The 21,915-nt window shown below is 43.0% G+C and overlaps 2 protein-coding genes across 8 annotated transcripts in view; both read right to left on the bottom strand.

Moving 5' to 3' along the window:
- Nucleotides 1-2,920, bottom strand: part of LOC125486999 (carcinoembryonic antigen-related cell adhesion molecule 1-like) — a 24,457-nt gene extending 21,537 nt beyond the window's left edge. For 2 of the 5 annotated variants that reach the window (XM_048616745.1, XM_048616749.1), the window contains exon 1: nt 2,381-2,920. In XM_048616745.1, the coding sequence (XP_048472702.1) occupies nt 2,381-2,441 (61 nt within the window). In that variant the 5' untranslated portion in view covers nt 2,442-2,920. The remainder of the gene's footprint in view (nt 1-2,380) is intronic. The other 3 variants (XM_048616746.1, XM_048616747.1, XM_048616748.1) reach the window with 2 other exon arrangements.
- A 2,911-nt stretch (nt 2,921-5,831) lies between these two features.
- Nucleotides 5,832-21,915, bottom strand: part of LOC109931099 (zinc-binding protein A33-like) — a 36,941-nt gene continuing 20,857 nt past the window's right edge. For all 3 annotated transcript variants that reach the window (XM_020530429.2, XM_048616722.1, XM_048616723.1), the window contains exons 5-7: nt 20,913-20,935; nt 17,886-18,001; nt 5,832-8,036 (exon numbers count right to left, since the gene is read on the bottom strand). In XM_020530429.2, coding sequence (XP_020386018.2) covers nt 7,492-8,036; nt 17,886-18,001; nt 20,913-20,935 — 684 coding nt within the window. In that variant the 3' untranslated portion in view covers nt 5,832-7,491. The remainder of the gene's footprint in view (nt 8,037-17,885; nt 18,002-20,912; nt 20,936-21,915) is intronic.

Genomic DNA, 21,915 nt, shown 5'->3' with positions numbered 1-21,915 from the left:
CCTCATTAATCACCTTCACCTCATCCTCCAAAAATTCAATGAAGTTGGTAAGACATGACTTGCTCTGCACAAAGCCAATGCTGACTGTTCCAATTAGGCCATGCTTTTACAAATGTACATAAATCCTATCCCTTAGAATTCTCTTCAATAGCTTCCTAACCACTGATGTGAGACTCATGGGTCTGTAGTTTCCTGGATTATCCCCAGAGGAACAACATTAGCTACTCACCAATCCTCCAGGACCACTTCAGTGGCCAATGAGGAAACAAATATTTTGGTCAAGGCTCCACCAGTCTCCTCTCTTGCCTCTCTTAGTAACCTGGGATAGATACCTTCGGGCCCTGGAGATTTATCCACCTTTATACTCTTCAAGAGAGCCAACACCACTTGATTTCAAAATGTCCTAGCCTATTAGCATGCTCCACACAAATCTCACTAACATCCATATCCTACTCCTGGGTGAATACCGATGCAAAGTACTCATTTAGGGTCTCACCCACATTCTCTGCCTCCAAGCACAAGTGGTCCTACCTTCCCCCTGGTTATCCTCTTGTTTTTAATGTGTCTACAGGGATTCTCTTTAAGCCTACTTGCCAAGATCATTTCATGGCCCCTTCTTGCTCTCCTAATTCCCTGCTTGAGTACTTGCTTGCTTTTCTTATATTCCTCAGGGGCCCTGTCCAATTTTAGCTGTGTAAACCTTACATATGTTTCCATTTTTCCTTTTGACTAAATTCACAGCCTCCCTCATTATCCAAGGGTCCCTTACCTTGCCATCTTTGTCCTTCTGCCTTACTGGAACATGCCAGTCCTGAACTCTCATCAGCAGGTCTTTTGATCAATTTCCACGTGTCATATCTGGCCTTGCCTGATAACAGCTCCTCCCAATTAACACTCCCTATCTCCTGCCTCGTACTGACGTAATTTGCCTTCCCCCAATTTAGGATCTTCTTCTAGAATCCCTCTTCTAGGATTCACTGGATCCCTGCCGTCTGCACCTCAACTGCTGCAGAGCTTTTCCTGGAACTGGGATGATTGATGTCCAACAGCTACAACCATCTTCCTTTGTGCCAGGTTACCTTTTCAAAGGTACGAAGATAATGACTATGGCTCAGAACTCCTTTGAAGGCCCATGGATCACAAGTCATGGAGAAGATGGACTGACTCCACAAAAATTGGAGGGGGCAAAAATATGCCAAACTCTACAATGCATCTGACTAGGTCTGGAAAGCATGGTCAAGCTGACTATTCACAAACTTTTTGTAATTCAGTGAAAAGTGGGCCATCAAGAATCATGGCAGGGACATTGGAATTGGGTTCTGCCCACCAACTTTAAATGACGATGGTGAGCTTACAACTCCATTAAAAATCCTGATACTGTTGTTCCTTCATTGTCACTGGGTTAAAACCCTGGAACTCCCTCCCAAACAGCACTGTGGGTGTCTCTGCACCAAATGCAGTAACAGGAAGCAACTAACCACTGCAGCCTCAAGAGCAATGGGAAACCACAGAGAATCGGACCTGGGCGAGGCCATTCAACCTGCTTCACCATTCAACATGCTTACAGCTGATCATCCAACTCAGTCCCCTGTCCCTAGTTTCTCTCCATATCCTTTGATCCCTTTAGCCCCAAGGGAACTATATCTAACTCCTTGCCGAAAGCATTCGATGTTTTCCCCTTAACTGATTTCAATGACAGAGAATTCCACTCTGAGTCACAAGCGACTGACACATCCCAACAGCGAACAGCAATCATTGAAAATACCCCCTTTATCCCTCTCGCCTCCTAGCTCCCTGTCTGTTTGACAAACCTTTATTTTGAAAGCAGAACGTAAATACTTGAGACTCAATCTGAAACAAAACGGCTCGGTGTTTTTTTTTGTTTGAAACGAGTCTTGTTCTCTGCTTTAACAGTGACCTCACCCAGTTCCATTCCTGTTTCCCTCTCAGTCAGTCCTGGTCCCAGGCAGTGTCTGGGTCCAAGCTGTAAACACTGGGAAACTGAGAGACACTCTCAACTCATGCCTCAATAACACGGTGTTAAGTCACGGCGGGAGGTAGAAATCTGTCCCGGGAGGTTGTGTAAAAACAGCAGGATTAGCGTCGGAACAAGTCACGGACCTCGAACGGAATCTGAAACTGGGTGGAAATGTCACTCTGAACAAACCCAATCCCAGCTCCGTGAACATTCCCGGTTCCCGTTCCCTCATACTGAGCCGCTACAACACAGGCTTCAAGATAAAAAACATCGACTTCGCGTTGCCAATTCCCAGAGTATTTGTTCTGCGCAAGGATTTTCCTTTTTTGGTCATTGTTTCAGTTTGGTTCGGATAGAAACAGCCAGTTGTCGGTTTAAAGAGGCTGTTAGAGATGGTTTTACCTGAAGCCGAGCAGGCGAGAAACTGCAAAAGGCGAAGAAGAGAAAAGGCAAAGGTCTTCATCTGTCCGCAGACCCGGTTTCTGAGCTCCGCAGGGGATATAACGGGAAGCGAAAGAGGAGGAGCCTGTTGAGATCTTTCGGGGTTTCTGCAAGCGGAACAGGGTCAGAGGGATGGAAAGGCAGGAGGAGGAAGGATGGCTGTTGGTCTGGAAAAGATCACTCAATCTGCCGATACTGCGGGTCAGGAACAAACGAAAACAGCAACTGCTCAAGGAACAAGCTGTATTCAACTCGAAGCTGCACGGTAGTGGTTAGCGCTACAGCCTCACGATGCCAGGGATATGGGTTCAATTCCAGCTTCCGGTATCTGTCTGTGTGGGTTTCCTCCGGGTTTCTTTTTCTCCAACACATCCAAAGATATGCAAGTGAACTGGATTGGTTTCGTGTCTGTGGGAATGCAGGGTTACGGGAATGAGTCTGAGTGGGGTGCTCTTCAGACGGTATGGACTTGTTGGGTCAAATGGCCTGTCCCCACACTGTGAGGATTGTTTCTCAGGACAGAGAGAGAGAGGAAAAACAGCGTTAATGTTTCCACTCTCGTGAGTGTCACTGCTGAGATTCTCCAGTAATTCCTGTTTTTGTCTGCTATAATTTGTACTAAAGGGGTAACTTTCCCACATGCAGAGAGAGGCGTGTGTGTACGGACTGAGCTGCCAGAGGAAGCGATGGAGGCTGGAACAATTACAATATTGAAAAGGAACACGGATGGGTATGTGGATAGAAAGAGTTTAGAGGGGTATGGGTTAAATGCTGGCAAATGAGACTGGATTAATTTAGGGTATCTGGGCAGCAAGGACGAGTTGGACAGAAGGGTTTATCTGTGTTGTACATTTCTATGACTCTAAGGACTGTGGTAAAATATAATGAGGGCGGGGTCTGAGCAACGTGGACTGTGGCATCACGTTTTGTGCTTCTCGCATCGACAGCAGTGAGTTGCAGTTGAAGGGGATTATTACTTTTTAAAGCTTTCTTGATGGTTCAACACTCCTCGTTAACTTTTTCAATTCACTGGGCGTGGATGCCTGGTTCAGAATTTATTGCCCTCCCCTAGCTGCCCTTGAGACGGTGGTGAGCTGCCTCTTTGAAATACTATTGTGCATGTAATGTAGAACCACAGTGTTGTTAGGGAGGGGCTTGAATCAGCAATGGTGAAGGAGTCTGATATATTTCCAAGTCAGGACGATGAGTGGCTTGGAGGGGAACTTGATAGCGGTGGTGTTTCTATGTTTCTGCTTCCCTTGTCCTTCTGGATGGATGGATGTGGTCATGGATTTAAGTCATGAATATACTGTCTAAGGAGCATTGGTGAATTTCTGCAGTGCATCTTGTACAGGGGACAACCTGCTGCTCCTGAGCATTGATGGAGGAGGGAGTGGATGTTTGTAGATGTGGTGCCAGTCAAGTGGCCTGTTTTCTTCTGGATGGTGTTGAGCTTATTGAGTGTTGTTGGAGCTGCACACATCCAGGTAAATTGGGGTGGGTGGGTGGTATTCCATCACATACTGATTTGTCAAAACGTACGTCTAAATTGTCCCAGTGTCCAGAGATGTGCAGGTTAGGTGAATTAGCCATGGGAAAGCAGGGTTACGGGGATTGGGTAGTGGGGCATGTCTGGTTGGGATGCTATTTGCAGGGTTGGTGTGGTCTCGATCTAAAAGGCTCATCTCTCCCTAGTTTTTGTCTACATTTTAGCAGTAACCAAAAAGTGCTGCTCAAATGAGGGAAGCTACAACTTGCAAAGGTGATTTAAGTTTCTGCATGGCTTGAATAACGGTATACCAATTCTGAGAGCAGCCTGGTCTCTGAACCAGGAGGAGCCTCTTGAGATCTCTCGGAGTTTCTGCAAATGAGGGACAGAGGGATGGAAGGAGGATGGCTGTTGGTCTGGAAGAGGGCACTTGATAAGGACCTGCATTAAAATGAATCAAAGAGCTGCCGATACTGTAGGTCAGAAACTGCTCGAGGAACTCAGCAGGTCTGGCAGCATCTGTTGGGTGGTGGGGGAGAGATACAGAATTAACTTTGAGTCCGGTGAGGGTCGCTGTTGAGATTCTCCAGTAATTTCTGGGGTTTTTTTTGTACGGCTAACGGCTGTGGCAAAGTATGAGTTAAGTTGAAGGCAGAATCTGATAGGTGTTTGAATGACTTGGTCGATGGCTACAAGTGAAGCCAGGTCTCATCCGGTCATTGGGGGCAATTAGCACCACCTCGTTAGCAGCAAGTTGCTAAATAAGGGGGATTATTGCTTTTTAAAGTTAGCGGTCAAACACTCCTAACTTTTTCTTAAAAAAATCCTATTTTTTTAATCAATCTGTTCAGAGATGTTATCATCACTGGAGCAGATGGGACGTGGACTCGGGCCTCCTGGTCCAGGGCTATGGACACTACCACTGAACCTCAAGAGGGTCCTAACATGGTTTTTAATTCGGTCGTGGGCCATGTGTGTGTGTGTGTATGTGGCTAGCTGGGCCAGTATTTAATGCCCTCCCCTAGTTACCCTTGAGAAGTTTGTAGTGAGCTGCCTTCTTGAACTTCTATGTTCTGTAGGTAGACCAACACTCTTTGTTTTTGGCCGGGGCGAGGGAAGAGAACACGTTTTTGATCTTTGGAGAAGACAGGAGATCAAATACTTACTCCAGCAGTATGTCATAAGGCGCCGAAACAGGCTCGGTAACACAGTTACTTGCTTCCTTGTACTATTGCAGTTGATTTGGTGTGACTTTTGAAAGGCAGTTCTAGGATTTTAAACCAGCGAGAGTGAAGGTACACCAGTTTAACGGTGAATTTTTAGTATAGTTGTAAACTCACTGTTCAGTAAATTGGTGGGGTTCAACCCGATTTCAATGTTCCCGTCATGATTCTTGATGCCCCACCTTTCACTGCTACGCAATAAGGGTGTGGATAGTGAGCTTCCACTCTGTGTTACCGATCTGGTTAGATGCATTGCAGAAGTTGGCATCTTCTATCCTTCACATCTCTCTGTATGCTGGAGTAATCTGCAATTCTCTTTTCATTTGGACAACTTTCTGCTTCAGCGTGATCACTGTGGCACTCCAGTAATAGTTTGCCAACCTCAAACGAGCACGTTTATCCTGACTGTTAAGTACCCAGTTCTCAATACATGATAATGTATCACTTGCAGCTTTGCAAATCCGTATTGCCAATTCACAACCTGAAGGAAAGAGAATCTAAACGCTTAACTAGAAGTTTTATTGGCAGTTGCTGATGGACACGTATCATGGTGATTAAAAAGCTACTTACTTTTGATTACTGGTTTCAATTTGCAGTGATGAGTTCAATGACTGGTTTGCAAATGCAGCAATTGTAAATTTCATGAAGACTTCAATGGGTTTGTTTTCACAAGGTTAAATCATCAAGGAACATGAAGCAATTTACAATTTATGTAATCTTTATTCCAAATGCAGAATGAATGCAACATTAATAATGGTGTGCATCATACACTTGCCACTGAGAATTTTCTGTTCCTGTTTCAGATTTCCAAATCATTTATTACCCGAACAACATGTGGTATGATGTGAAGAACAGTATTGTGGACGATTCCTCCATTTGTGACTATTAGTTGTTCTTGTAAGTTTGCTGTTCTGATACAAAAGTGAGCATGAATTATACACCCTTTCCCTCACTCCAATATTAATAATACTGATTTTAGAAATCTTTTGCCCTGTCTGTCTCAGTGACTTGCCCAAGCTGAGTGTTTTTTTTTGGGGGGGTGTATTCATGGTAAAGTTGCCACAGCAACATAATCCCAAAGCATTTCATACTAGTGCCTGCCAATGAATGCCTCAATGTCAGGTCTACCATGAATATGCCCTGAGGATAGCCTCTGGTTACCAACACACCTGCCAAGAGAAATAGTTCCTCTTTGTTCACACCATCAAATCCATTCTTAGGATCACCATAATCCACGTTTCTGTCAGTGTTAGTATGTTGACATATTCTCCAATGCTGGAGAAATGAACCAAAAAGGCTGTGAAAGCATAGGGTTGCAGAGGTATTTGTAATGGGAACATTACAGTGTATTCAATTGAAAAAGACTTCATTAAAAATGATAAAATTCAAACTACGATAATGAAACACTTAGAATGCATTTATTAAACTCCAGGTTGAATTGTGCCTTTACTCATAATGCATTTGAAGTTTTTCCTTACATCAAAATCTTTAATATGTTTGCCTCAGTTTGTTCCTTCCAGCATCAATGTGGTGTGGCTATTGAACTATTTTGCATTGATAAAATACTGGTAAGAGAAGTTTGGCCATTTTATCCTTTCATGATATGATGTCTTGTGCCTTTTTATATCCATTACTACAATAATCATTTTCATAAACAACTGTCAATATTCACTGTGAAATTGAGGCCACAACCTGATAAGCACTTGACCTTATTGAATGGCAGACCATGCCAGTATGTCCAAATGGCCTATTCCAGTTTCCAATTGATATAATCCACTCATGGAATTGCAGGAAGGATAAATTGGGAGGGATAACCCCTGTACTGGTGTGTTTGCTATGGAAACAAGTGCCAATGACAGTAAAATGGCACCAATGCTGGATTCCACATTCAGACTGGACTCCAGATCTTGTGTTGTGATTTATGGATCCACCGAGTTGCTATGCAAGGGGAGTTTATTCTGTATATCTGCCATGATACATGATGAATGGGATTTCTTGCCTGTGCTACTGGTTCCCATGTAGAATTCAGCAGTCCCTCTTCCTCCTGCCTCAACCAGCAATGTTGTAACATTTAAAGTCAATAATGGAAAGGTAACATATGGACAATGCAGATTTGACAAATATGAGTTCCTCCTAGGAACCTGGAGCACCAGGGTGAAAATTCCCAGCCAGCCTGTCAGGGTCCGTTTAATTCCAACCAGCAACTTTTAACACTTAATGGCTGGCAACAATGACTAGAAGAAAAATGCCAATAGGAGTTCACTTATTTGCCTTAGAGCCGTTCTAAATGTCAACAGACTTCCCCTTCAAGAAAGGCTGCCACAATGTCAAAATCCCACCCTGCTGGGAGCAAATGAATCTTAGCACTCTGTCTCGTTACATATACTCAGTGACTCCAAATTCCCTTCCTTACGGTTATGAGGGTTGAAGAGGGGATAGAGTTTTGCTGTGAACTTGTCCCGTATGGTGTAGATAGGACACAGGTCTTCAGCATCGTAGAAAGATAGCTGCCCCTCCTCATAATTCAGGTAGACACGGATGATGCGGGGCTTGCGTCGTAGAGGGAGGATCTTGGCACCAGGACCAATGACATTGACCAGGCTCCCATTGACCATTTCAATCACCCAGTAGCCATCTTGTGGTGTCAGCTGTTTAGTTATTGACCGGTCAGCAGATTCGCTGACAACGCCAATGATACAAGCAGTATTGTTGCCCAGCATTACGTCCCAGTAGTGTTGCCCTGACAGGAAGCCAATGTTAGCTAGAACACAGAGCCAGTGGTTAAAACGATGGAGCATGAATGAAGAGTCCCGACGTTTCTCGCCATCAATCACACTGATGAGATCCTCGGACAGAATAAGTCGTGGATGTGCTGTCTTAGGATCCAGTTTTAGAAATTCTCTGGCTGCAAGATACACATCCTCATTAACAGAAACACTCTGATTGGACACATTCTTACATTCAGCTACTATTACAAGGACTTGCCTCAGAGCCAGGAACAGTCACAGGACAGAGACTCAGGAACCATAAAGGCTGCAAAGTTTCTGGTGAGAGGGAGCGTGAAATCTGAGAGTGGCATCGGAGCCAAGCCAGTAAGTGACTGCCTGTTTGAGGGCTGAGTATAATTCTAATTTTCTTACACTAATCAAATAACCTGTTGAAAATATTACACTTTCTAGTTAAATGTTAAGGTACATTAGTGAGAATTAGATTTAGCTTTTTTAGTGGGTAGATTTTTGGGTTAATTAAAGGGATGGCAGGCCAACTCCTTCAAGCGGTATGCTCCACCTGTAAAGTGTGGGAGTTCTCGCTTACTGATTTCATCGATGAGCAATGCGTGTGCAGGAGGTGCTGTCAGTATCTCCAACTTGAGCGCCGAGTTATGGAACTTCAGAGAGGTTGGGAGGCACTGAGAAGCATCTGGGACAACAAGTGTTACGTGGATAGTGTGTACAAGGCAGTGGTCACCCCACAGTGTAAAAGAATGCAGGAGGACAGGGAATGGGTGACCGTTGCACTCAAGCATAAGGTAAGGCAGGCAGTGCAGGAGTTCCCTTAGCCCATCTCAACAGCTAACCGGTACTCAGTGCTGAGTTCTGGTGATGGTGATAGTGCCCCAGGGAATTGCAGCCAAAGCAAAACCCGCAGCACCGTGGGTCGCTCAGCTAAAGATGGGTGGAGAAAAAGGCGGTTAAAACTACAGTGATAACGGATTCAATTATTAGGGCAATGGAGAGGTATTTCTGCAGACACTCCAGTGACAACAGGATGGTGTGGTGCTTCCTGGTGCAAGGCTCCTGCAGGTTACTGAGCAGGGCATTTGGTCGGGGAATGGGGAGTCAGCCAGTGGCTCTGGTACACGCTGGTACCAATGACATAGTTATGAAAAAGGTTGAAGTCCTGAAGGCTGAATTTAGGGAGTTAGGAGCCAGATTGAAAGGTAGTAATCTCTGAATTACGATCAGTGCCATGTGCTAGTGAGGCTAGGATTGGCAGATTAGGCAGTGTGATATGTGGCTGGGGGAGTAGTACAGGAGGGTTTTTGATTTCTGAATAACTGGGACCATTTCTGGGCAAGGTGGGACCTGTTCAAGGGGAATGGTCTTCACCCTAACAGTGATGGGGCCAATATTCTTGCAGGTGGTTTTGCTAGCAAAGCCAGGTGGAGTTTAAATGAGCTTGGTGGGGGTTGTGAACCAAAGGGGAAGTACGGAGTCAGCTAGAGTGGGGGAGGGCTTAAGGAAAAAGAGAATCAAGATAGTAAATAGAATGCAAGAAGCAGCGTAGCACTAAGATGAGTGGAAACTCGGTAGTGGCAGAAAAAGAGAGAATGTCTTTAAACAAAGGTTCTTCTGGTAGAGGTGTTAAGATTCATAAAAAAGGTAACAAGGTAAATGAGTTGACAGCACAAATCATCACATGGGTATGATATAGTGGCCATTACAGAGATATGGTTGCAGGGGGGGGGTCACAACTAGGAGTTAAAGATTTGTGGTATCAGGCTATTCAGAAGGACAGACATGTAGGAAAAGGATGTGGTGTAGTTCTGATATTTAAGGATGACATCCGGGCGGTAGTAAGAGATCATATAGGTTCGATAGAGAAAAAGGTTGAATTATCGTGGGTGGAAATTAGAAATAGTAAGATGGAAAAAAATCACTGATAGTTATCATCTATAGGCCACCAAATAACAACATCAAGGTGGGGCGGGTAATAAATAAAGAAATAACAGCATGTAGAAATGGTACGGCAGTTATCATGGGGAATTTAAATCTACATGTTAATTGGTCAAACCAAGTCGGTCAAGGCAGCCTTGAAGAGGAGTTCATAGAATGTATCCACAATCGTTTCCTCGAACATTATGTAACTGGACCTACAAGGGAGCAAGCTTTCCTAAATCTGGTCCTGTGTAGTAAGGCAAGAATAATAAATGATCTCATAGTTAGGGATCCACTTGGAAGGAGTGATCAAAGTATGGTTGAATTTGATATGTAGATGGAGTGTTAGAAAGTAAAATCCAATACCAGTGTCTTGCGCTTTAACAAAGGAGACCTGAATGGGATGAGGGAGGAGTTGGCTAAAGTAGACTGGGAGCAAAGACTATATGGTGGAACAATTGGGGAACGGTGGAGGAATTTTAAAGTGTTTTTTTTTTTACAGTGCTCACCAACAGTATATACCACTGAAAAGGGACTGTAGAAAAAAGGATGATCAGCCATGGATAACTAAGGAAATAAAGGAGGGTATCAAATTGAAAGTTAATGCATAAAAAGTGGCAAAGATTAGTTGGAAACTCGAGGATTGGGAAATCCTTAAAGGTCAACAGAAATCCAGGAAAACAGACTTTAAAGAAAGGTACAATAAGTTGAGAGTAAACTAGCTCAAAATATAAAAACAGATAGGAAATGTTTCTACAAATATATAAAATGAAAAATTGGCTAAAGTAAACATTGGTCCTTTAGAGGACAAGAAGGGGGAGTTAATAATGGGAAATGAGAAAATGGCTGAGGCATCGAACAGGTATTTTGTGTCAGTCTTCACAGTGAAAGACACAAATAACATGCTAATAATTGACATGAGGCTATGACAGATGAGGACCTAGGTGAGGATCATTATCACTAAACAGGTAGTCTTGGGCAAGCTGATGGGGCTAAAGGTAGACTGGCCGTGATGGAATGCATCTCAGGGTACTAAAAGAGATGGCAGGGGTCAGTGGGAGTTGGGGGGGGTGGAGTAGCAAATGCACTCGTGGTAATTTCCCACAATTCTGTAGACTCTGGGGCAGTTCTGGCAGGTTGGAAAACAGCAAATATGACGCTACTGTTTAAAAAAGGAGGTAAACAAAAAGCGGGTAACAATAGGCCTGTTAGCTTAACTTCTGTAGTGGGAAAATGCTTGAACCTGAATTGTCCCATCGGGCAGATGCAGCAAGGGTTCATGAAAGGAAAGTCATATTTAATTAATTTACTGGAATTCTCTGAGGACATTACACGTGCAGTGGACAATGCGGAACTGGTGTGTCTGGATTTCCCAAAGGTATTCAGCAAGGTGCCATACAAAAGGCTGCTGCATAAGACAAAGGTACACAGAATTATGGGTGATCTATTTGCATGGATAGAGGATTAGTTAGCGAGCAGAAAGCAGAGTGCAGACAAATGGGTGTTTTTCTGGTTGGCGATCAGTGTCTAGTGATGTGCCCCAGGGATCTGCAATTGTTTACAATTTATATCGATGATTTGGAGTTGGGGACTAAGTGTGGCGTATCACAGTTCGTAGATGACACTAAGATGAGTAGTAAAGCAAAGCGTACGGAAGACACAAAGTCTACGGAGGGATATAGATCGGTTATGTGAGTGGGCAAGGGTCTGGCAGATGGAGTACAATGTTCGTAAATGTGAGGTCATCCATTTTGGTAGGAATAACAGCAAAATGGACTATTATTTAAATGGTGAAAAATTGCAGTATGCTCTGTGCAGAGAAATCTGGGTATCCTTGTGCATGAAATCACAAAGTTGGCTTGCAGGTGCAGCAGGCAATTAAGGAAAGTAGAATATTGTCCTTCATTGCTCGTGGGATGGAGTTGAAAAACCGGGAGGTTACACTGCAATTGTATATGGTGCTGATGAGGCCAGACCTGGAGTACTGTGTACAGTTTTGTCCTCCTTACTTGGACAAAAGATGTACTGGCACTGGAAGGGCTGCAGAGGAGGTTCACTCGGTTAATTCCAGAGTTGAGAGGGTTGGCTGATCAGGAGACACTGCGTAGACTGGGGCTATACTCATTGGAATTTAGAAGAATGACCAGGAGGGTGGGGGTGGGGGGTCTTATACAAACATACAAAGTTATGGAGGAAATAGATAAGACAGAAGCAGGGAGGTGTTTCCACTGGCGGGTGAAACTAGAACTAGAAAGCACAGTCTCAAAATAAGGGAGAGCCAACTTAGGACTGAGTTGAGGAGGTATTTCTTCACCTAAAGGGTCGTGAATCTGTGGAATTCCCTGCCCAGTGAAGCAGTTGAGGCTACCTTGCTGAATGTTTTTAAGGCAAAGATAGATTTTTGAACAGATAAGGAATTAATGATTATGGTGAGTGGGTGGGTAAGTGTAGCTGAGTCCACAAAAAGATCAGCCATGATCTTACTGAATGGTGGAGCAGGCCCGAGGGGCCAGATGGCCTACCTCTGCGCCTATTTCTAATGTTCCGTTCATTCACTGTCCATTGCATAGTTCTCAATCACTGTGCAGGTATAGCACTTGGAAACACATGCTTAGAGTGAGGCCCATTAGGAACCAAGAGTGGAACCTGTGCGTGGAGTTGGAGGACATTGCTAGGGTGTTAAACGGGTACTTTAATCACTTTTTGGCAACGGGGGAGGTACCGGATGATTGGAAGACGGCTAATATGGTTCCACGTTTCAAGGAAGGTGGTAGAGATAAACCAGGGAATGACAGAGCAGTGAGCCTTACAGTAGTGGAAGTGAAACTAATTGGAAAAAATTCTGAATTAATTTCCACTTGGAAAGGCAAGGTTTAGTCGGCATTGCTTTGTCAGAAAGAGGTCATGCCTAACAAATTTGATCGAATTTTGAGAGGTGACCAGGTGTGTAGATGAGGGTAGTGTAACTGGAACACAGAACAGTACAGCACAGTACAGGCCCTTCGGCCCACGACGTTGTGCCGAACTTTTACCCTAAACCTAAGGTCTATCTAACCTCCACCCCTACCTTACACTATCATCCATATGCCTATCTAATAGCCGCTTAAATGCCCCTAATAAGGCCGACTCCACTTACCTCTCCGGCAATGCATTCCACGCCCATACCACTCCAAGTAAAGAATCTACCTCTGACATCTCCCCTATATCTACCTCCACTCACTTTATAACTATGCCCCCTTGTAACAGCTACCTCCACCCGAGGAAAAAGTCTCCGGCTGTCCACTCTATCTATACCTCTGATTATTTTGTACACCTCTATCAAGTCACCTCTCATCCTTCATTGTTCGAAACAGAAAAGCCCTAGCGCTCTCAACCTTTCCTCGTAAGACCTTCCCTCCATTCCAGACAACATCCTGGTAAATCTCCTCTGCACCTTTTCCAACGCTTCCACATCTTTCCTGTAACGAAGCAACCAGAACTGGACACAATACTCCAGATGTGGCTGAACAAGGGCTTTGTATAGCTGGAGCATAACTTCACGGCTCTTGAACTCAATCCCTCTATTAATGAAAGCTAACGCACCATACGCCTTCTTAACAACTCTATCCACCTGGGTGGCAGCTTTCAGGGAACTGTGGACATGAACCCCAAGATCTCTCTGCTCCTCCACACTGCCAAGAATCTTTCCATTAACCCTGTATCCTGCTTTCAAATTTGTCCTTCCAAAATGAATCACCTAACACTTTTCAGGGTTAAACTCCATCTGCCACTTCTCAGCCCAGCTCTGCATCCTATCAATGTCCCTTTGTAACCTAGAACAGTCCTCCGCACTATATACAACTCGACCCACCTTCGTATCGCCCGCGAATTTACTAATCCACCCTTCCACTCCTACATCCAAATCATTTACAAAAATCACAAATAGAAGAGGACCTTGTGGTACACTACTCTTAACTGAACACCATGTTGAATATTTTCTGTCCACTACCACCCTTTGTCTTCTAAGGGTCAGCCAATTCTGAATCCAATCTGCCACATTTCCCACTATCCCATGCCTTCTTACTTTCTGCATGAGCCTTTCAAACGCCTTACTTAAATCCACGTATACCACATCCACTGCTCTACCTTTATCCACGTGTTTGGTCACCTCTTCAAAGAATTCAATAAGGTTTGTGAGGCATGATCTACCCCTCACAAATCCATGCTGACTATCACGAATCAAACTGTGCCTATCCAAATGATCATAAATCCTATCTCTCAGAGCCCTTTCCAATAATTTGCCCACCACTGAAGTAAGACTAACTGGCCTGTAATTTCCGGCGTTATCCCTATTCCCTTTTTTGAACAAGGGAATGATATTTGCCACTCTCCAATCTTCCGATACTATACACATGGACAGTGAGGATGAAAAGATCATTGCCAAATGCCCTACAATCTCTTCCCTCGCTTCCCATAGAATCCTTGGATAAATCCCATCAGGCCCGGGGGACTTATCTATCTTCACGTTCCTCAAAATTCCTAGTACATCTTCCTTACTAACATCCACCTCCTCTAGCCTACCAGCCTATTTCGCATTGTCCTCCCCTACAACTAGGTCCCTCTCAGTTGTGAATACCAAAGAAAAGTATTCATTAAGGACTTCTTCTATCTCTTTCGGCTCCGTGCACAAATTCCCTTTACAATCCTTGACTGGCCCTACCCTTTCTCTGGTCATTCTCTTCTTCCTCACATACGTGTAAAAAGCCTTGGGGTTTTCCTTGATCCTATCTGCCAAGGTTTTCTCATGCCCCCTTATAGCTCTTCTAAGCCTTTTCTTCAGCTCCTTCCTGGCTAACTTGTATCCCTCTAGAGCCATTTCCGATCCTTGTTTCCTAAACTTTATACAAAGCAGCCTTCTTCCTCTTAACTAGTCATTCGAACTCTCTTGAGAACCAAGGCTCCCTCACTCGACCGCATCTTCCCTGCCTGCTAGGGACAAACGTATCGAGCACACATAGTATGCATTCCTTATACAACCTCCACATTTCTATAGTGCTCTTCCCTGACAGCATCTGTTCCCATTTTATGTTACCCAATACTTGCCTAACAGAATTATAATTACCCTTCCCCCAATTATAAACCTTACCCTGCTGTATGTACCTATCCTTTTCCATGACTATTGTAAAAGTAACAAAGTTATGATCGCTACCGCCAAAATGCTCTCCTAACAACAGGTCTAACACAGGTCCACAGATGCTGCCAGACCTGCTGAGCTTTTCCGGCAACTTTGTTTTTGTCCTAGGTCTTACACTTGGCCCGGTTCATTGTCAAGCACCAAATCCAAACTGGCCTCTCCTCGTGTTGGTCTATCTACATACTGTAGTTTTACAATTCATGTAGTTTACTTGGATTTCAGCAAAGCCTTTGACAAATTCCAACATGGTCGACTTATAAAGAAGGGAAACGCACATGGGATCCAGATAATTTGGCGAGTTGGATCCAAAAGTGGTAGGAGAGGGGGTGGTGGTAAGGAGGCTGTTTGTTATTGGTGACTAGTGCCTACTGGTGTTCTATAGGGATCAGTGCTGGGTCCCTTTTTAATATTGAGGATATGGAAGAAAATGTAGGGGGGAATGAGAAGTGAGTCTGTGTATGACGTGAAGATTGGCTGCGTGGTTCCTACTGAGGAAGAAGGTTTGGGTTACAGGAAGGTAAAGATGGCTTGGTCAGATCAGAGGCAGACTGAACTTAATCCTGATAAATGTGAGGTAATACACTCTGGAAGAAGTCACAAGACAAGAGAATACTCCATGAATGGTAGCACACTGGGAAGTTCATAGAACTAGAAGGATCTTGGAGTGCTTGTCCACAGATCTCTGATGGCAGCAGGACAGTTTAATAGGATAGTTAAGATGACATATTCAACACTTGCCTTTATCAATCATAGCACAGAATATAATTGCAGGGAGACAGAAAAATCTCTTATCACCAGCCACTACTTTGACAAGCAGAAAACATGGTGGACTGCAATCCAATGTGCAAGCAAATTGATATTGTTACTGCAATAATACAATGTATCTGAATGTTATTGCATGTGGAATTTTCAATGAGACAGGTTGTGTTCTGAAACTAAAAGAACCATGTTAAGCCAGACGGCTCATGAACCACAGGGAAGGCCCGTTGAGGAACTGGGAACCTTCTGATTGGAAACTGTTATCAATAGAGGCTTTGTAATTGGTTAGGTATATTTTTAATGCTGTGATTCATGTTACTGCTTTGTTTTAACGGTATTTACCCATTAAATTGATTGGGATTGTGAAAGTGTTCAGAACAAGAACTTCATTTAATGGATAAAAAGGTTTCTGTATAGATCAGTGTGGAGGTTCAAATTTGTGCATGTCATCTGGACTCTCTACTTTGATGTTTACATTTAAATTTTTTGAATTCATTCATGGGATGTGGGCACCACTGGCTAAGACATCATTTATTGCATATCCTTAACTGGCCAGAAGGCAGTGAAGAGACAATCACATTAGTGGGTCTGGAATCAGATGTAGGCCAGACCAGGTGAGGAGAGCAGAATTCTTTCTGTAAAGAGCATTCGTGAAAGAAATTAATTTTTTTTTTTTTAAAAACACCAATCAGCAGCAGTTGTCATTCAATTTCAAATTTCACCATCTGCCATAAAGGGATTTAAACCTCTGACCCTAGAACATTAGCCTGAAGTGTTTTTTTCTTAAATTTTTAGAATCCCTACAATATAGAAACAGGCCATTTGGCCCAAAAGTCCACACTGACTATCCAAACAGCATCCCACCTAGACTCAACTCCCTACCCAATCCTTGTAACCCTGCATTTCGCATGCTAACCCACCTAGTCTGCATGGCCAATCCACGTAACCCCCACATCTTTGGACTGTGGACTGTGGGAAGAAAGCAGAGTACCTGGAGAAAACCCAGCAGACATGGGGAGAATGTGCAAACTCCACACAGACAGTCTCCAGAGGGTGGAATCGCACCTGGGTTCCTAGCTTTGTAAGTCAGTAGTGCTAACCACCGACCTACCTTAAATCGTCACAGATTTAAGTGGAATTTGAATGGTTAGGGTTACGGTGAATTTTTGACTGGTTTATCAGCTCCAAGATATATTAAAGTGGAGGTTGAATTGATGTTTATTTATTTTAACAGTTACACAAACATCTCGAAGACTTTTCAGTTTTATTATCAGGTCCTTGACAGGGTTTTAGTCTCCATGGAGAAATATGAAGGGGTATGCAATGGGCATGCCAAATATGCAGACTGAGCAGACATGTAGGGTATTGAAAGGGGAAGGGTACATGAGATTACGGCTAGGAGCCTAACAATCATGTACAGAACAGACCGAATGTTCCAGTGAAAGGAACCGGGCTTTCTAATCATCTTTTCAGCGTGCACCCTCTTCTGTTCCTATTCCAGCCTGCTCGATGAGCCAGAGACACTGACTCTAACCAACCTATAAACTCAGTGCAGTGAAACTAATGTATGCCATGCTGAAACAGGAATGGGATGTTGGGAAATTACTCAATTGATGCTTCCTACTTCAAAGCGCAAAAGCCGGCTCACCGACTTTCCACTATAGAGGAGTCTGATAAACCAGCCAAAAATCCCTCATGTGTAGCACTGGGCCAGACTCTCTTTTTAGAGACGTTCCTTGTTCATTTCTTCCAAGTTCATTCAGCACGTATGGCATACTCAAACAATTATTTTTACACAGCCAGATCACAGAAACAGTAAATGTCAATTAACGACATTGATTGTGCTATTCAATATTTCACCCTCCATCAGAAGACCTCCCCTGCTCCTTTCCCAAATAGCACCTTGGATCTTTTACCACCACGAGGGCAAAGGAGAGACTTCAGTTTAGTGACTCATCTGAAAGACTGTGTCTCCAATAATCCAGCACTGCCTCAGTAATGCACAACTGGTTATATAAGACTTCATACTCAAGTCTCAGCAGTGGGCTTGATCCTGCAAGCTTCTGATACTGAGAGGAACTGAGCCATAGACTGCTATAACCACTGTGTAACAAATTCATTTACAACACTGTCTCTGCATGCAAGAAACTGGTTGATCACATACCTGGTATTAATGCTTTAAGTTTATCCCAGATTTTGATGTAGCGGAAAGGTGTGATGATAGAGTTGGTACGCAGCTCAATGGGTCCATCTACTGGTTTGACATGCTCCTGTTTACACCTGGAATGGAGTATCATCACAAGAATGACAACTTACAAAACCAAAAGCTTCCAAATTTCTTGGATAAAAGCAAATATTGCAGATTTTAGAAATATGATACAAACACAGAATGCTGGAGAAATTCAGCAAGCCTTGCAACAGCTGTGGAAAAAAATAGAATGAAGGTTTCAAAACGGGTAGGACACTTCAGAGGAAGTGAGTTTTTTTTCAGAATTCTGTGTTTCTTTCCCCCAAATTTCTCATCTCCTCAAGTTGGAAGAGACCGGCAGCCCTTAAGCTGCCAAAGTTGCCACTCTTTTCATACAAGCTTGAGGCAACGTTAGCAAGGCTCAGACCAAGCCTGAAACTGTTTAGAGTTTAAAAGAAAAGTCACAGGACATGCTCAAAGATGTTTACAGCTAAAAATGTACTTCTTGTTTTGAAGTACAGTTACAGTTGTGATACAACATGCATACTACTTTAAAAAGGGTATATTCTAAACTTTTGCTAATATTGCCACATGCACAGGATATTATGGCATCATCCTACGACCTGTAAGCAGCCCATGAGGAGTAGGATCAATGCTGGTTACCATCACAGTGCCCACAACCCAAGGAAGAAGGCAACAGAATATAAGAACACCTAACATCCTGAGCAGCTGACCTTGTATCCATATATTCAAATAAAATCAAGTGATTGGAGATCTCGAGGGCAATTCAATATTATATCTATGTGAAGACATTAATCCATGTATTGATCACTGCATAAGTGTCCACTCACATCTCACACAAGATGAATGTCAAACTGAAGAAGATGGAGAGAGATGATATAATTTAAAAGGTACACCACATAAATTGGTGTAACACCAACATGAGTGCTAATACGACAGATGGTTATTGTTGAATTTGTTTAGAACTAAGACATGTAAATCTGGCTCTAGCACAACACCCTCAGAAAATTCTACACTTGAGAAACTCAATCGCAAGTTTATGATTGCCAGATTCCTCTTCAAACTCATACTTTTAGCATTGTTTGTGACATCCACAGAGATCCTCTTAGAAACTAACAACACTCCATACTCCCATACTGCATACTGCTCATAAAAGGTTACGAATTGAACTTTCCATAAAACAGGATATTTTTCAACAATATATGGACACAATGGTGTGCAAGATCCCAGGATGCTTTTGCACAGAAGACAGCATCGTCTCTGTGGGCACAAAACGAAGTATGACAGAAACCTTCTGATAGAAGCTGTGTGTGCAGAGAAGGTTTGATATTTAGTAGTCAGAAATGTAACACCAATACTCCACAAATTGATTTTTTGGATCCAACAATTCTGATACAAATATTTATCCCAATCCTAGTAAGCTAAAGGTGTCAGTGCAACAGCCATTCTAGAAGATAAAATAACCAGCAACACCACCACAGTATTTCTAATATCCTTACTTCCAGTAGGCCTAGAAAGCCTCAGTTATCTATGAACTTTATGGTAAATCTTTTTGGCAGGAAGATCTATGACTTTGAAATGTCTTTAACTGAAACAACTGATGCATATTGAAAAAGACTTAGAGCATGACTTCTCCAGAAGAGGAAACCTATTGATTTTCTCTCCAGGTGTTTGGCTTGGGCAGCAGACAATCAAATAGAGAATAGAAATCCTTGGTAACGGTATTTGGCATCCAACCATTATGTAGCTGGAAAGAAGTTTTTTGTCATGTAAACACACATAGCGTTTAAATGATCTGGCAAAAACCCTAATTTGTGCACTGCCAAGATTATAGTACCTTTTTTGGTCAAAATACGAAGGTATTATTGTGATGTGCCTTACAAGCCAGGCATTTCCATGCTCATCTATGATACTTAAAGCCATCTACCTAACACATCAAAAACGTTAGAGATCTCCCCCAGTCTGCAAGGAGATCTCACAGACACGAATCTTGGGTAATGTAAATTCCAAGGATATATACAATGGTCATATAATCCAAAAGATTAGGCTGCAATCTCTGAAAGGTATGTGCAAATTATACCACAACAGTCACTACTGTATTATAGAAAAAAGCACAACTAATTTCATACAGCAAGGCTGTGATAATGACCAGATCATTTTAGGTGTTGGTTGAGGGATATGTTTTGGAAAAGACCTCTGCTTTTCTTCAAAATGTTGCCATGGAATCTTTAACATCCACGTGAGAGGGTGTCTCGATATTGCCTTCTATTCAAAAGATAGCATTTCTTAACAGTTAAGCATTCCTAAAGGAATGCATTGTAGTCTGGATTTTGTGTGCAAGTCCCTGGAGTCTGATTTGAACCTATGAACCTACGGTTATCCCAATTAAACTATGATTTACACCAAATGTGTTTTCCAGCCAAGGGGACTGAGCAGCGACCAAACCGAGCACAGTGGCTCAGTGGTTAGCATTGCTGCCTCACAGTGCCAGGGACCTTGGGTTGATTCTAGCCTCGGGTGACTGTCTGTGCGGAATAATCATATTTGTCTGTGTGGGTTCCCTCCGGGTACTCTAGTTTTCACCCACAGATATGCACATTAGGTGGATTGGCCATGCTAAATTGCCTTGTACTGACCAGGGATGTCCGTGAGGTGGATTAGCCATGGTAAAAAGTGGGGTTTAGGGATGGGGTAGGGGTCTGGGTCTGGTGTAAGGCAGACTTAATGGGCCGAATGGCCTGTTTCCACACTGTAGGAATTCTATGATTCTGCTCTGGTGATCCTTCTCCAAAATCCATAGGCTGTGAGGATAAACTACAGTACTGGGGTCACAATCCTAGTCAAGACCAACTAACCCAGAAGAGATTTGGTACTGAACACGGGAGTGGGCTATCTGTGCAGGTCAGGTAACGTACATATCCAGTCAGACCAGCAATGGGAACTCAGGAGCATACATTCAGAAAAAAAACTTTAGACACGCACCTGTCCAGCAGCAGTTTGATATCCTAAAGAAAAGTGAAAAACCAAAACAAATAACAAGGTTATAATCTCCACATCTGACATTAGGATAAAGAATTCTGTGTAATAACACTGTCAACAAAGAACATGCAGTGAAAGCTCAATTAACCACACTCATTAGACTCAAATAGCACTGAATGAGGTTTTTTGATTTAATACACTGCTCTTTGGAAGAATCCTTTTGATTTTTTTTTAAATCATCACACTATTGCAGCACTGATGTGAACAGCATATCTGAATGTATGGAGAATCATAAATAGACTTAAGTGATTTAGATCTAATACAAAGATTAATCCAGATATCTTGGCACATTCCCCATTCCCTCATCAAACCGGTTAGGCCACTTTTGGAATACTGCATTTAATTCTGATCTTCTGCTATAGGAAGGATGTTGTGAAACTTGAAAGGGTTCAGAAAAGATTTACAAGGATGTTGCCGGGGTTGGAGGGTTTGAGCTATTGGGAGAGGCTAAATGGGCTGGGGCTACTTTCCCTGGAGTGTTGGAAGTTGAGTGGCAACTTTATAGAAGTTTATAAAACCATGAGAGGCATGGACAGTGTGAATAGCCAAGATATTTTCCCCAGAGTAAGCGAGTCCAAAACTGGATGGCATAGGTTTAAGTTGAGAGGGGGAGATTTAAAAGTGACCTAAGGGGCAACTTTTTAATGCAGAGAGTACTGCATGTATGGAATGAACTGCCAGAGGAAGTGATGGAGGCTAGTACAATTACAACATTTAAAAGGCATCTGAATGGATATGTGAATAGGAAGGGTTTATTTAGAGAGAGATATGGGCCAAATGCTGACAAATGGGGCTAGATTAATTTAGGGCATCTGGTTGGCATGGATGAGTTGGCCCAAAGGGTCTATTTCCATGTTGTACATCTCGATAACACTATTGCCATTCAGATAATTTCATGTTTTTGCTACCAAAGTGGATAACCTCACATTTATACTTCATCTTTCAT

The sequence above is a fragment of the Rhincodon typus genome, chromosome 35 (assembly GCF_021869965.1).
Source record: "Rhincodon typus isolate 14 chromosome 35, sRhiTyp1.1, whole genome shotgun sequence".
Lineage (NCBI taxonomy): Eukaryota > Metazoa > Chordata > Chondrichthyes > Orectolobiformes > Rhincodontidae > Rhincodon > Rhincodon typus.
Note: the sequence above shows the minus strand (reverse complement) of the source record. Positions and strands in the feature narration are given on the sequence as shown.